The sequence below is a fragment of the Nomascus leucogenys genome, chromosome 18, assembly GCF_006542625.1.
Source record: "Nomascus leucogenys isolate Asia chromosome 18, Asia_NLE_v1, whole genome shotgun sequence".
In the NCBI taxonomy this organism is placed as follows: domain Eukaryota; kingdom Metazoa; phylum Chordata; class Mammalia; order Primates; family Hylobatidae; genus Nomascus; species Nomascus leucogenys.
The window spans coordinates 68671997-68685605 of record NC_044398.1 but is presented as its reverse complement, the minus strand read 5'-3'; the positions used below and the strand labels follow the sequence as shown (position 1 = coordinate 68685605).

At 39.3% G+C, this 13609-nt stretch overlaps 1 protein-coding gene across 2 annotated transcripts in view; it reads right to left on the bottom strand.

Annotated features, from left to right (window-relative positions):
• RAB3C (RAB3C, member RAS oncogene family) overlaps nt 1–2300 on the bottom strand; it is a 310982-nt gene extending 308682 nt beyond the window's left edge. Inside the window, exon 1 of one of the 2 annotated variants that reach the window (XM_012497443.2) lies at nt 2037–2300. In XM_012497443.2, the coding sequence (XP_012352897.1) occupies nt 2037–2054 (18 nt within the window). In that variant the 5' untranslated portion in view covers nt 2055–2300. Of the gene's footprint in view, nt 1–1218; nt 1412–2036 lie in introns of those variants that run through there. The other variant, XM_003265956.4, reaches the window with a different exon arrangement.
• Nucleotides 2301–13609: the final 11309 nt, after the last annotated feature.

Sequence of the window (13609 nt, the reverse complement as noted above, 5' to 3'; positions counted from 1 at the left end):
GTATTAGAACACACACAAAGGGGCTACTGTTCCCTGGAACAAATCAAATTTTCAATAACTCATAGGTAATTTGAGGACTTCCCTTATATAATCCCCCAACAAACAATTAAATTCTATAGATTTTTCATCTGACAGTCCAGTAAGGGTTTCTTAATATGCATAACCCATAAAATAAATTAAAAGTAAATCAAAGCATATGTTTAAAGTCCTTGATTCATGAAGAAACCAGTTGGAAAACGCTGAAGTCCAAATTAATGTCAAATATTTATACTGTTGGGTTTGGCAGCAGAGGTGGGTTCTCAGGAGAGACAGCACATTCCAAATGATGTTTTCTATTCTCCTCTCAACCCCATTCATAAAATGCCTTTCTGTTACACAGTAGGATCACTGCTTGATTAAGAAACACAAGCTGATGTTTAACGTTAACTAGTAGTACATAGAGACGAGAATTATCACTCATCTTTACTTAAAAACAAAACTTAAGCAAGATGCTTAGGCAGAGGTACTTCTGCACCGGAGTCCTTTGCATTTCTCAAAGGAAACATCTAAGAATGTGATTGAAATGGGGAATCGGAGAACAAATGGGCACATAACACAGGAAAGCTCAGAGGGGGCTGTCTCCAAAACAGAGTAAACCAGTTGTGTGGACAGTGATGCTGGCATAGCTCAGGGATATGCCAAGCCCCGATGTGTTTGCTATTTTTTGCTGATACTGGGAGCCTAACTGAAGAAAGGGGACTTTGAGGAGCCTAACATTGGCTTTTCTTTATTTAATGCGCCCTTAACCAAGCGGAATTCTCTCTATGCCGACTCCAGTGGGGAGCCTTCAACCCCGAATCTGACCTATCTGCCTTAAATCCGTGAGTTTTCACCGCGATCTCAAACCCCGGATGCCAAGAGAGGAGATCAATGCCAACACGAGATTGCATGCTCCTCTGACTTTTGTTTGCTTGGGTTTTCATTTTAGACAGACACTCTTATCCTCATTACAGAGCCTAGAAAGATTGCGAATAGCCCGATCCCTCATCAAGACAGCCCCAATCACAGCCACACAGAGCGTAAAGAAACCCAACTCTGTTCCCAGGGTCATGTCACAGAGCCGCATCTCTGCGGGTGACCGCCTAGACCTTTCCTCACGTTGAACTGTTTGTGCGCGGAGCAAGGGGAAAAGCATCTCTTTCAATTCCTCCCGAGGCCACTCTTTCTTTATGGACCCACCTGCATGGGCGCTTCGTGTCTCATTGTTGGCAAATGTCCTTTCTCTCTGGCTAGGACCGCACTGGTCTGGGCTTCCGGTCAAGCGTGCACAGTCCGCGCGCTCCACGCTCCACACTCTGCACTCTTGGGGTTCGCTAACCGGCTCCAACATCAGCACCGGAGCTGTCCTCTCCTGCCTCCGCACACGCGTACTGCCGGGGAGCCCCGTGCGCTCCTGGGAGTTGTAGTCTCGCCCTCCGGGTGTTCCCGGCAAAAAGGCGAGCGGTGAACTACAACTCCCGGCAAGCAAGCAAACCCTTAAACAGGCTCGATCCGCCAGTCGGGCTCGGCCGCGGAGCCTCCCTACTCCTTTCGAAACGCTCCTGGGTTACCTCTCCCAGTCTACCCTGCTCTTTTCCTCGCCAGGGGCAGGCGAACGTGACCCCGGCTTATCTCAGCTGGAGATTTTTCTTTGCTAACTATCGCCTTCGGCAGTAGATTGTGATTTTCTGATTAGGAAACAACAACTACCTCGTGCTAATTTCCAATGCAAACGAAGCCAGAGCTGGTCTCTGGGACTCTCCGCCCTACCCCCTCCCCATCCGAATCGAGAAAGTTTCTACGTTTCCTCAGGCAGAGTGGGGCAGTTTTACAACCTCATTCAGCAAACGTGGGGGAGAAAGACGATGAATGGTACACACATAAGGAAAGTGGTTTGTCCGCATAACTGCATTGAGAAGTCGCGCGCGCGTACAGTCACACACACAACCCGCACAGCGAAGTGCGTGAAAGCGAGATTTCTGGCTAAGCACCCCAAGGAACTCCTTTCGCCTGCTTACCTTTCCATACAGCTCCATTACAACTCGAGGTTCGGAAATTTTCAAGTGCCCTCGCTACAAAGGAGGTTAGGGCTCTACGTGGGAAGCGGGGCTAAAATGAAAAGGCACAACACAATAGAAGGGGTAGGGGTGGCGTCTGGCGAAGAGAAAAAGGAGGGCTGTGGAGAAGACAGCTGATTTAGATGGAGGGCTTCTTTCCTCTGGAGGGAAAGCGTGGAATCTTCAAGCGGCAGCTGCAGAGAAAGGGCTGAATCTCTTAGGAAGAGCCAGGGGCGTGATAGCGCTGGCCAGCCCCTCCCCAGGCCCTCCCCCAGGCACCTTCCGCCGTCATTAGCGCGCACACACAGCCGCTGGCCGCGGGCTGCAGAGCTGATAGGGCACTGGGTTATTTACCCAGAGCAAGCCACATAAAATGAACACATTCATCACCGGAACCCAAAAGCACCGTCACAGAATGAGATGGGAGACCTCTATTAAGTTATCCTGTCCTTTCTTTAACACAAAGTCATTCCTTATATCACAACTATACTCCTCCCAGATTAGTTCAAAAAATGGTTTTGAAATCTAGGAACTGTACTTTTGTTAGACTTATCCTTTTCCTGTCAGTTGACTGATAGGTATGACTATCCATGTCCTCTGTAACTATTTAGAGACAGCCCTCTCTACTTAAAAGTAAATGTTGATCATCCAGCAAATGAGCCCTGCCTTGGCATGAAGTCAAAATTATAACGGAGGCAGAGTGAAAAAGGAATGATTGTGATATTGGCATGGAGGTATGGAAAGAATAACTTGAATCAGCTTTAAACTTCATTGCAGCAGTAGAACAGAGGTTCTGAAAATTAAATGTACTTGAAAATCTGTTGAGACGGAGGTTAAACAGATTTTTAAGTTTTAATTAAAGTTAAAATTTTTAAGCACAGGTAGAGATCGATTCACTAGAGCTTTTGAGAGGTCTGGAAATTAGCATTTTAAATAAACACTCCAGCAATTCTGATGCAAGTGGTTCCCTTGCCATAATTTGAGAAACATTGTCTTAAAAGAATCTATGTGTAACACTTTTTCAAAGGCGCAAACCTCAAAAATGTCAGGGTCTGGACTCAATAGTGCAACAGTCTCATATTGGGAACCTACCATATTCAATATTTCCATTAATTTTAGTTGATTGTATTATTTAACAACTCTATAATCTGTCTTCTAATCTTGCAGTTAGTGAGAATGTAATGCGATATCACCTAGGTAAGCAGTTTTTATAACTATTCAGAAAATACATGTAAGCCAGGTGTGGTGGAGTGTGCCTGCAGGTATAGTTACCCTAAAGGCTGAGTTGGGAGGATCATTTGAACCTAGAAATTCGAGGCCAGCCCAGGCAACATAGTGAGACACCCCCATCTGAAAAAGAAAAAAGAAAAGGCATACGTTTAAAAACATACATAAACCTCAGAGTTGAGAGTAGTGTGATGCTTAGAGAAGTTTCGTGTAAATTAGCTAATAACAAAATGGAAAGTTAAAAGGAAATCCAATACCAATATGTATCACGGTAGCAACTTATTAGAAGTATGACTTCTGCAATTTTTAAAATTAAGATGTATCTGAAGATGCATCTCTTTAAAAATTGTTCTCAAGAGAAATGCCAGCAAAATAATCCTGACATTTAAATGTATAGAATTGTTTGGCATTTAATAATATTTGCTTAGCTACTTAGAGCCTGCCTTTCTTCAGAACAACTTCCTATGTTTTTTGTACTATCATCACTTTCTGAAATTCTCAGAATTCAGTCTGATATAGAACATATTTAAACATTATAAATATTTATCTTGCAAAATTACTGTTCTTTGAGACATTTATCCCTTCTCAACATTTCACTAAAATTATATATATGTTCAGATTTTTTAGTATGTCTTTTATTTGTGGAAGAACCCATGAAAGTTTAGTTTAAAGCTGGAATTTTTAAAAAACATTGGGGGAAGCTTACTTTTGTCCTGTTCATAGTGCCTTAGTTGAGAATTTTAGGTGTGCAAAGAGGAAAAAAAATCCAGTCAGGAGTCAGATAAACCAAGAAAAGTGGACTGAAGCTGACTATCTAAAATCAGAGCAGGAGCACTGTAGCTTTGCTTGAAATCAGGCCACCATCCATGAATTTCATTCCTTAGGTCATTAAATGGCTGCTTGAGCTCCAACTCTTACATCCACATTCCAGCTAGCAGGAAGGAGGAAAGGTGAAGGGCATTTCTCCATCACTTTATGTACACCACAGCTCTTATATTCCAGTTCCTAGAACTTAATCTTATGACCATACTTTTACAAAGGAGGCTGAAAAATGTAATCTTTATTCTGATTGAACATGTGCCCAGTTGAAAATCACAAATTCTGTTACAAACGGGTTTTCACTGCGTTGGCCAGGCTGGTCTCAAACTCCTGGCCACAAGTGATCCCCCCGCCTCGGCCTCCCAAAGTGCCGGGATTACAGGCATGAGCCACCGCACTTGGCCCTTCCATAGCATTTTAGAAAGACTAGTACACTAAGAAGGGATCTTACAGATAATGTAGCTCAATTCTTCCAGTGCTGTTACAAATATTGGAAAAAGACAACTATTTTGAGAGTATATTGTAATTTATTAATATAATCAAATTTTAAGTGTATCAACTATTTTCATTATAGTTAGGTTTATCTATCATAATTTCAAATGAGGAGGGTCAAAAAGTCAAGACACCATCTTCATCCTTAAGAGGACTACAAACTAATTCTGGAGACCAGATAGATAAATAGGTAACGTGACAATAATAAAAAACATCAGTGGCAGAACAGTGCCTGATTAACTGCCTGTCCACTCTTATCAGTAACTGCTTTAAAGAGTTATAGGAAAGAGTAATCAGATCAATGATATTCTCTGGGAAAGTACATTGTACCCCTAAATATGTTTAAAAAGATCATCTGATTATAAATGTAGAATGAGAGACATTGACTAGAAGATCTTCAAAGGAACCTAAAGATCATTTTGTTCTTCTTTCTTAATTTGCAGATAAAGAAATAAAGACCCAAAGATGAGTAATGACTCACATAGCATCACACTAATTACCAACAGAGACAGAACTAATATACAATTCATGTGACTTCCAGTCCAGAGTTCTTTGTAAATATATAATATTTCAACAATCACTACTTTGGACATGAACACTTACTTGCTGTCTCATAACTTGACCATACTTTTACTAAGAAATCATTAAAATTACCAAACATTAAATTATAAGTCAAATACCTCATTCAGAAAGATATGCAATCTGATAGTTATCTCTCCTTTGCTGGCTGAGAAACAGGATATAAGATCTAAGGATAATTGATTATACTTTCTTCTTCAAATAAGGTGTTGGAAAATATTTTAAATTTTATTATTTAAAAATTTCAACAAATTAATTCAGCTATGGAACCAAAGTTTTATTATTTTTCTAATTAAAATTAAATGTAACCCTACTATCCACATGTTAAGATGGTCATAAAATCCAGTGTCAACTGATTTGGCAGAAGTAACATAGGAGTTTGTCTTTTCTTTCTCCTTAGATGGCACAAGAACCCTGAAGCATAGGCTAGATGGGAAAACGGTAGATGCCAGGCATCTCTCTCATCTTTGATGGTTGTTAATATGGCTTTTTTCAGGTCAACATCTCTCATTTGCATGCAGGTAGCTCCATTCTCCTCATGCAAAGCTAAGCCACGGAGATCCTGATCGAAGTCCCAAGACCACAGGCACATAGTGTATCAGTTAGCTTTGCTGTGCAACAAGCAACCTCAAAACTTAATGATTTAAACAACCACATTTTTAGTTCATGATTCTGTGAGTTGACAATTGGGCCTGGGCTTTGCCGAGCAACTCTTTCTGCCTTGATTTGTGTCATGTATGCATCTGTAGTCAGCTAGAAGTCAGCGAAACAGCTCTGCTTCTGGCAGATTGTCTGGCTGTTGGCTAGGGAATAGAACAGGAACAGTTATACATGTCTCTGATCTTCCAGCAGGGTATCTCAGGTTTGCATACATGGTAGCTTTGTAGGGTTGCATGAGAAAAATGAGACATACAAGGCCTCTTAGAGCCTAGATTCAGAACCAGCAGAGCATAATTTCTGCTGCATTATTTTGGCCAAAAGAAGTCATAACTCAGCTCAGATTCAAAAGATGGAACAATAGACTTCAATTCTTGATGGAAGAAGCTTCAAAATCACATTCCAAAAAAACTTGGATACAGGAAGGTATGGAGAATGTGGCCATTGTTGCAACCTACCACACCCAGGCAGGCATCCCCATGGAGGCTCTGCCACTTCAGAGGCTGTGCATTCTGATGAGCCCCTGCCTCTGCTGTTCTGAAAACCATAAATCTCACCACCTTCCTGGTTTCAGGGGTTCTATCAACCTCATAGGGCACCTCTTTAATCACAGTACTTCTGCTGATTAATTTTCTCCTTGAGAAATACAGTTTAATTATTTACGTGGACCTAAACCTTTAGTAGCAAAGACATACGTGGGAAATTCCCTCCAGCATACCATTCACAGTGGATTACTTCACTTTCTGGCTGTTAGCTACATCAGGAAGGTAAGTATTCCTGGACAGAAGGATCAGAAGCCTGGTCATCATTACTGCAAAAAGAGAATATCTTTCATCCTTCCATGACCCCCCTACAGAAAAAAAAAAAGACTCGGTCATTTCTCAATAGCCATTCTGTCACAGTATATTTTCATTTAATCTTCTTGGCACAAAACTTGTAAGAAACATGAGTTAGGGCCAGACGCGGTGGCTCACACCTGTAATCCCAGCACTTTGGGAGGCCGAGGTGGGCGGATCATGAGTTCAGGAGATCAAGACCATCTTGGCTAGCACGGTGAAACCCCGTCTCTACTAAAAGTACAAAAAATTAGCCGGCCGCGGTGGCAGACGCCTGTAGTAGTCCCAGCTACTCAGGAGGCTGAGGCAGGAGAATGGCGTGAACCCAGGAGGCGGAGCTTGCAGTGGGCCGAGATAGTGCCACTGCAGTCCGGCATGGGTGAAAGAGCAAGACTCCGTCTCAAAAAAAAAAAAAAAGAAAAGAAAAGAAAAGGAACATGAGTTAGAATTATCAGTCATTCTCAAAACAAATTTTTGTAAGCAATATTTTGTCCACAAAGGCATTATCTATGTCAAATAAATATGAACACTCACAACTTATTTTTTTCTATCTTTTCCTTTAGCTTGTTTATAGTCTGAGTATATATGTGTTCCTTAGAGAAGGATAGCATATCATTATAAAGCAGACATTTAATTCTAGTTCAAACAATTATAGTTGAAGTACACTTTTCTTTATATTGCCATGACTTTTGGAACATGCATTTTCTTGATTTATTAGGTAATGAACCCTACATAAAAAATAGTTTTCCTTTATAGTAACAAAAGCCTCTTCACATAGAAGCTTATTAAACTCTTATTAAACTAAACACAAATTCCCTAGTACCATAGATGAATATCATGTCTTTAAGAAGGCCAGAGGAGAAGGAGAAGGAGAGTGTGAAAGTTGTGTTTATCTAAGTCTTACTTTATACTAGGGGCTGTGCTACACACTTCATATGGTTTAAATTAATGTTTACACTAGCAAGAAGTAATTATGATTGCCTTCTGTATTAACAGGAAAAGAGGGCATGGTCAGACTGGGTAATTTGTAGAGAATTTAATAAAGAGACTATTTACCATGAGCAGCGTTAGTGGAAACACAGAGGGCGAGTAGAGTACTCTGGGAATATAAGCAGCAGAGAACTAGTGAGAAGTTCTAGCCAGAAGGGTCAAGGCCATGAAAAACAGAATCTACTGAAAAGGCTGTTGAAAATGGAGTCTACAGTAGAAGGAAATTACCAACACTCCCACCCTCTGTCTCCCGCTAGCTCCTCATTTGCTGAACCCGATCAGAATCCAGAGCCTTGGAGCCTATTGATGCAGTCCAGGCACTCAGCCTCCTAAGACAGAGCTGTGTGGAGAAGGGAGAAGGAGGCAAACCAGGAGACATCAGCATATTTCCCCTGTATCCCCCCATTTTAAAGATGAGCAAGTTGAGAGTCAAAGAAAATAGCTTCAGGAGGTCACCGAGGTAAAACAGAATGTAAAATCAGATCTTTCTTGTTCTCTTTGAATAATATGTGTTCACTACACTATTGAGTTTGGTAAAGAGAAAATATGTATATATATTCATCATAAAGAGTATTTTCCAATCCAATTCCCCCCACCTTTAACTTCCATATCCATATCATCAGCAGGACTACCCAGTGAGGGATGGTTATGTTTATCATCACATTTTAATGGGACCCTTGAATAACCTCTATATTTAATACCATTCCTCTTACACTGCTTTTATTTCTTAATACGAACAATTCCACTACTAAGTGTTTTAATTAATTGTCTACAAATATTAACTGCCTAATATGTACCACAGCTATTTTTTTTGACACTGTAGAGGATACAACTGATGTCTATATAGACATGGTCTCTACCTTTAATTGGTTATACTCTTGTTTCTGTTTTTTTGTTTCTTTTTTCTTTCTTTTTAAAGCACTATATGCTCCAGGAGACCAGGGATCATTTCTGACTTGTTCGCTACTTTTCAGCAGTACCTGGAAGAGTGCCTAGCACACAGTAAATGCTCAAAAAATATTGTTGGCCTAATGAATAATAGTTTTAAAATACTGGAAATCAAATGTGATGAAACTCATAAATATGTGACACACATAGTGAGGAGTCTGGAGGCACAGGAAGATGAAGGCCAGGAATAATTACAAAGACAGAGGAAGGTTTGTTGAAAATGGAGATACCCAGAGGAGCATTGAAGGGTGAATTGAGTATAATCGATGTATGAGAGAAGACTTCAAAACGTTCATGGAAATATGGGATTAAGAGATAAAAATAAAAAATATAAAATTCTTTTATCAACATCAACTTCATCAAATTCAATAAACTTTTGTAAGCTATGATACCAGCCATTTAGTTCATCCCTTAAGAACTAATGTTCCTGGAAATCTAACCATGTTAATGCAATCATTTTTACATTATTAACTAAAATAGGTGCCTTTTAAAGCTTTTTTTAAGATTACGAGATACGAAGTAGTCAGGAGATCATATTAGGACTGCAATATGAATGCCTAATGATTTCACATTCAGACTCTTATAAAATTGCCCTTGTTTGATGACAGAATGAGTAGGAACATTGTTGTAATGGAGAAGGACTATTTGGTGAAGCGTTTCCAGGTGTTCTTCTGCTAAAGTTTTGGCTATCTTTCTCAAAACACTCTCATAATAAGCAGTTGTTATTGTTCTTTGGCCCTCCAGAAAGTCAACAAACAAAATGCCTTGAGCATCCCCAAAACCTGTTGCCATGACCTCTGCTCTTGGTTCACTTTTGCCATGATCTTTGCTCTTGACTGGTCCAATGGTTACCAAGAGGTAGCCATTGAGATGTCAATTTTAGCCAAGTGAGATGTCTATGGTGTTCGCTATTGTTTCTGTTGTTAATCGTTGATCTCCTTCAATTAGGGCACAAACAAGATTAATTTTTTTTTTGCCAACGGATGTGAATGGTCTGCTGTTCATCTCCAACACTGTCTTGTGCCTTATCTTCAACATTGTCTTTTTCCTTCTTAAAAAGAGTTATCCATTTGTAAACTGCTGGTTTCTTTGGGACATTGTCCCCATAAAGTTTTCATAAAGCCACAGTGATTTCACCATTCTTCCACTCAAGCTTTACCAAAAATTTAATGTTTGTTCTTGCTTCAATTTTAGCAGAATTCATGTTGCTTCTATAGGGGCTTTAAAAAATTAATGTCTTATCCTTCTTAGTGCCTCAAACTAGACCTTGTTCAAACATGTTAAACAAGTTAGTATGAGTTTGGCTTGGTGCAAAAAAATGTTGAAGTCTATTCACAGTTTTTTCATAACACTTATTTTCCATAAACTTTTTGAAGATCCCTTGTAATAAGCTTAAGGGGAAATGGCTCAGGCAACTAGATTTTTCCCAGAGGAAATCAAGACAAATGTGATAAAAGGGTAAAGTTTGTCCTGGAGCAACCAACTATACCCCTTCTGGTGCATTCATTGGTCTCTTTCTCGTTGTCTCTGCTCCTGCCACTCTGCAGCACCTCCTTTCCTCAGCAATGTCTGCTGTTTTAAGTTGCACGATACAAAAAAACAAAAACAAAAACAAAAAAACACCTGCCCAGGTTGCCCAGCTGTCCCTCTCAGCATATGGCTTTGTTTAGTGACTTCTACCACTACACTAAGAATGTATTTTTTTGTTTTAAGATTTCAGTTTCGCTATCACTCCTATGGGAAGTTTTTCCCAACCCTTCCAGGTATATTCCACTATGTCCTCCTATAATGCTCATAGCTTCTGCCATGACAGCAACTATTGGGATGTATTGAAGCGGTTTGTATCGTAACCCCTTTCTCTGAAGGAAGGCGGAAGAGGTCTGGGACTGTCTTGCTGTTGTCATGTGATGTATGAACAACTATGTCTACCCAATAAACCATAGGGAAGATTTTCAATCATTTTATGAATATAATTTTACTTATCTCTTCTCAAATGCTGTATTTCATGCTGATAAAGGTGCTTTTCTTGGTGAAGGAGTTTTTGGAACCCTGAAAATTACTTTGTAGTTATACCAAGAAATAGGACTAACTTGATTTGAGAAATAAGATTGCCAATTATCTTGGTTTAACCAGGACTCAAGGGTTTTTGGGACTTGGGGATTTTCAGTGCTAAATCCTAGAAAGTCCCAGGCAAACCAGGGCAAATTGGTTCCACCATATTGGAAAATAAAAAACAAATAATAATAAGCTTCCTCTGTGCACTATGCTGTCTATAAATACTAGCCAAGGTTATGTTTAGTGCTGCAAAATTTAATTTCTGATCTCAATTTTTCATCCCTTGAGTAATGGAGCATTATGTCTTGGTAGGAAAGCACTCACCCTGTGCATAGTGAGTTGAGACAGAGAATTCATAGACTTTGTCAATTTATGTTGCTTTTAGCATACCACAATAATTGGTTCTCTCAAAGTCACCCTTTATGCCTTGTGCTATAACTGACTGGAAGAACTCTCAAGCAGAGAGCTTTACCTTTAGATGTTTTATTACAGATGAATTCACAGGAAATCATTTTTGTGGTTGTTGGTTGTTCTTAACTCTCAGAAGCTCCTTGAGAGAGAATTAGTCTCATCCCTCAAGAGGAGATACTGGGTTGGAACACAGCATTCATACTGGAGCACTTCAGCACTATTTGGATTGAACCACAATGAATGTAATTCTTGTTCAACTCTTTCCATTATTTCCTTATTGTGTTCCTTGTTTTTGGATATAGTAAAAGGAGTTGGTGGGTGATAGAACAAAGATAAAAAGTAATACAAGATTTTAAGGAATTGATTTTCTTATTCAGGAAATAAGGTGGATGGAACATATATATAGTATTGGAAGTACTTTGCAGTCTAACACTCAAAGCCAGGAGGGGGCAGCTGCTTGGCACTTTCATTAGCTTGGAAGCCATAGAATGGTTATCAATTTAACTTACATAGCTCAAATGATTTTCTGGAACATCAGGGATAAGATAAGGACACACAAGAAAAAATTTTACTCTCTGTGTACTGTATGTTTTATAGCCTCATGAATGATTGGGGCTTAGATTGCTCATTTATTTGTTGTCTCATTCTCACAGATCACAGGTACATATCAGACGAAGGCAAATCTAGGTCAATCCTTTTAGGCAGAAGTCAGCAAGTGCATTTAATAGCTGGCTTCTCAGGAGCATGCATGAAGCTTTTTACATGTGCTGTTTATCATTTTCTTCTCACATAAAATCTACAAGGTAGATATTATGACGGTTCTTGTTTACAAGAGAAAATCAATTGGGGAGTGGAAAGTTTAAGAAGCTTGCTTTTTTGTAAGCAAAGACATAGATAGGTGTTCCAATCCAGGTGATCTGACCCCAGAGCTACATGCTTATTTACCATGCCAGGACTTGCATAGGTGTGAACATGTATCCTTACCCTTTTTTTTTTTACTCTTTTTGAGACAGAATCTTGCTCTGTCTCTCAGGTTGGAGTGCAGTAGCATATATATATATGTATGTATATTCTATATGTGTGTGTGTGTGTATATATATATATATATATATATACACACACACAAAATTAGCTGGATATGGTGGCATGCTCCTGTAGTTCCAGCTACTCTGGAGGCTGAAGTGGAAGGACTGATTGAGCCTGGGAGGCAAAGGTTACAGAGAGCTATGATTGCACTACTGCACTCAAGCCTGAGAGACAGAGCGAGATTCTGTCTCAAAAAAGATTTTTAAAAAAGGGTAAGTATATACACACACACACACACATACACATACACACCCCTTTTTTTATTTTTATTTTTGGTAGAGACAGGGTTTTGCCATGTTGTCCAGGCTGGTCTCAAACTCTTGGGCTCTAGCCATCCACTTGCCTTGGCCTCCCAAAGTGTTGGGATTACAGGCACAAGCCACCACACCTGGCCTCCTTACCCTTTTATAAAGAGAAATGGCCTCCAGTTCTTAGATAATTCCTCATAGTATCAAAGGGGTAGGTTTTTACCCTTTGTTTGTAACTTTAGAATTTCTCAGTTTATGAATTAAAAAAAATTATTCCCAAGCTAGTACACAAATTGTCAATTGTCCTAATTAGATGCATACTCAGAAATCAAATCTGGCAGTTTTTCTGCCAAGAATCTCAGTCCTAGCTTCCACAATCTAAATTTTGAGTTTAGGAAATAATCAATGAAAAGATAATGAAAATAGAAACGTAATATGAGATAAACACTTTGAGGGAGGAAAACATTTATTAATTTAAAAAGTTACTATTTTCTGAGATTCATTAGGCTCGTGGTCTTATACACAAATCCCCTGTTTCTTTTTCTCATTATGTTCTTTATACCCAATAAAATACTTTCCTTTTAATAATCCTGTAACATTACATTAAAACAACTTTGAAAGATGTATCATAAAACCTCAGCAGAAAAAGTAAAGTAATAGAGTAATAATTTTTTATATCTTGATGATAACTGTGATGTAAGAATTATTATTATAATCCTATTTTATAGGTGAGGAAACAAAGCTAAAGGTAAAGTGAATTGCCAAGGGTCACATGTCAACCAAATTGGAGACCAAAAACTGGAACCCAATTTTTCAAAAGAAGCAATGGCTTACATGGGACATAATAGCCATCCAAGGAAATACAAGGTGATTCCCTGGGTCATCACTCCAGCACTTACAATGCTAGGAAAATTGAGCAGTTAGACTTGGAGAAATAAATATCACCACTAAAAGGAAGTCAATCACGTAACCCTAAGCATTCAGCAAGGCCCCGAGTTTCTTTCTCCAGTTACATCAGCCTTCTATACAAATCCTAAATCTGGATATTGTTTTCATTGATGCCGGAATTACTCTGGGTTGATTAAATTCATCTGGATAAAAAAACATTGCTCACGTAGAATTTTCAAGCAGTGGTACATTTTGTGACAAGATGGTCCTGCCAGACTGAAGTAGAACCTAGATTATT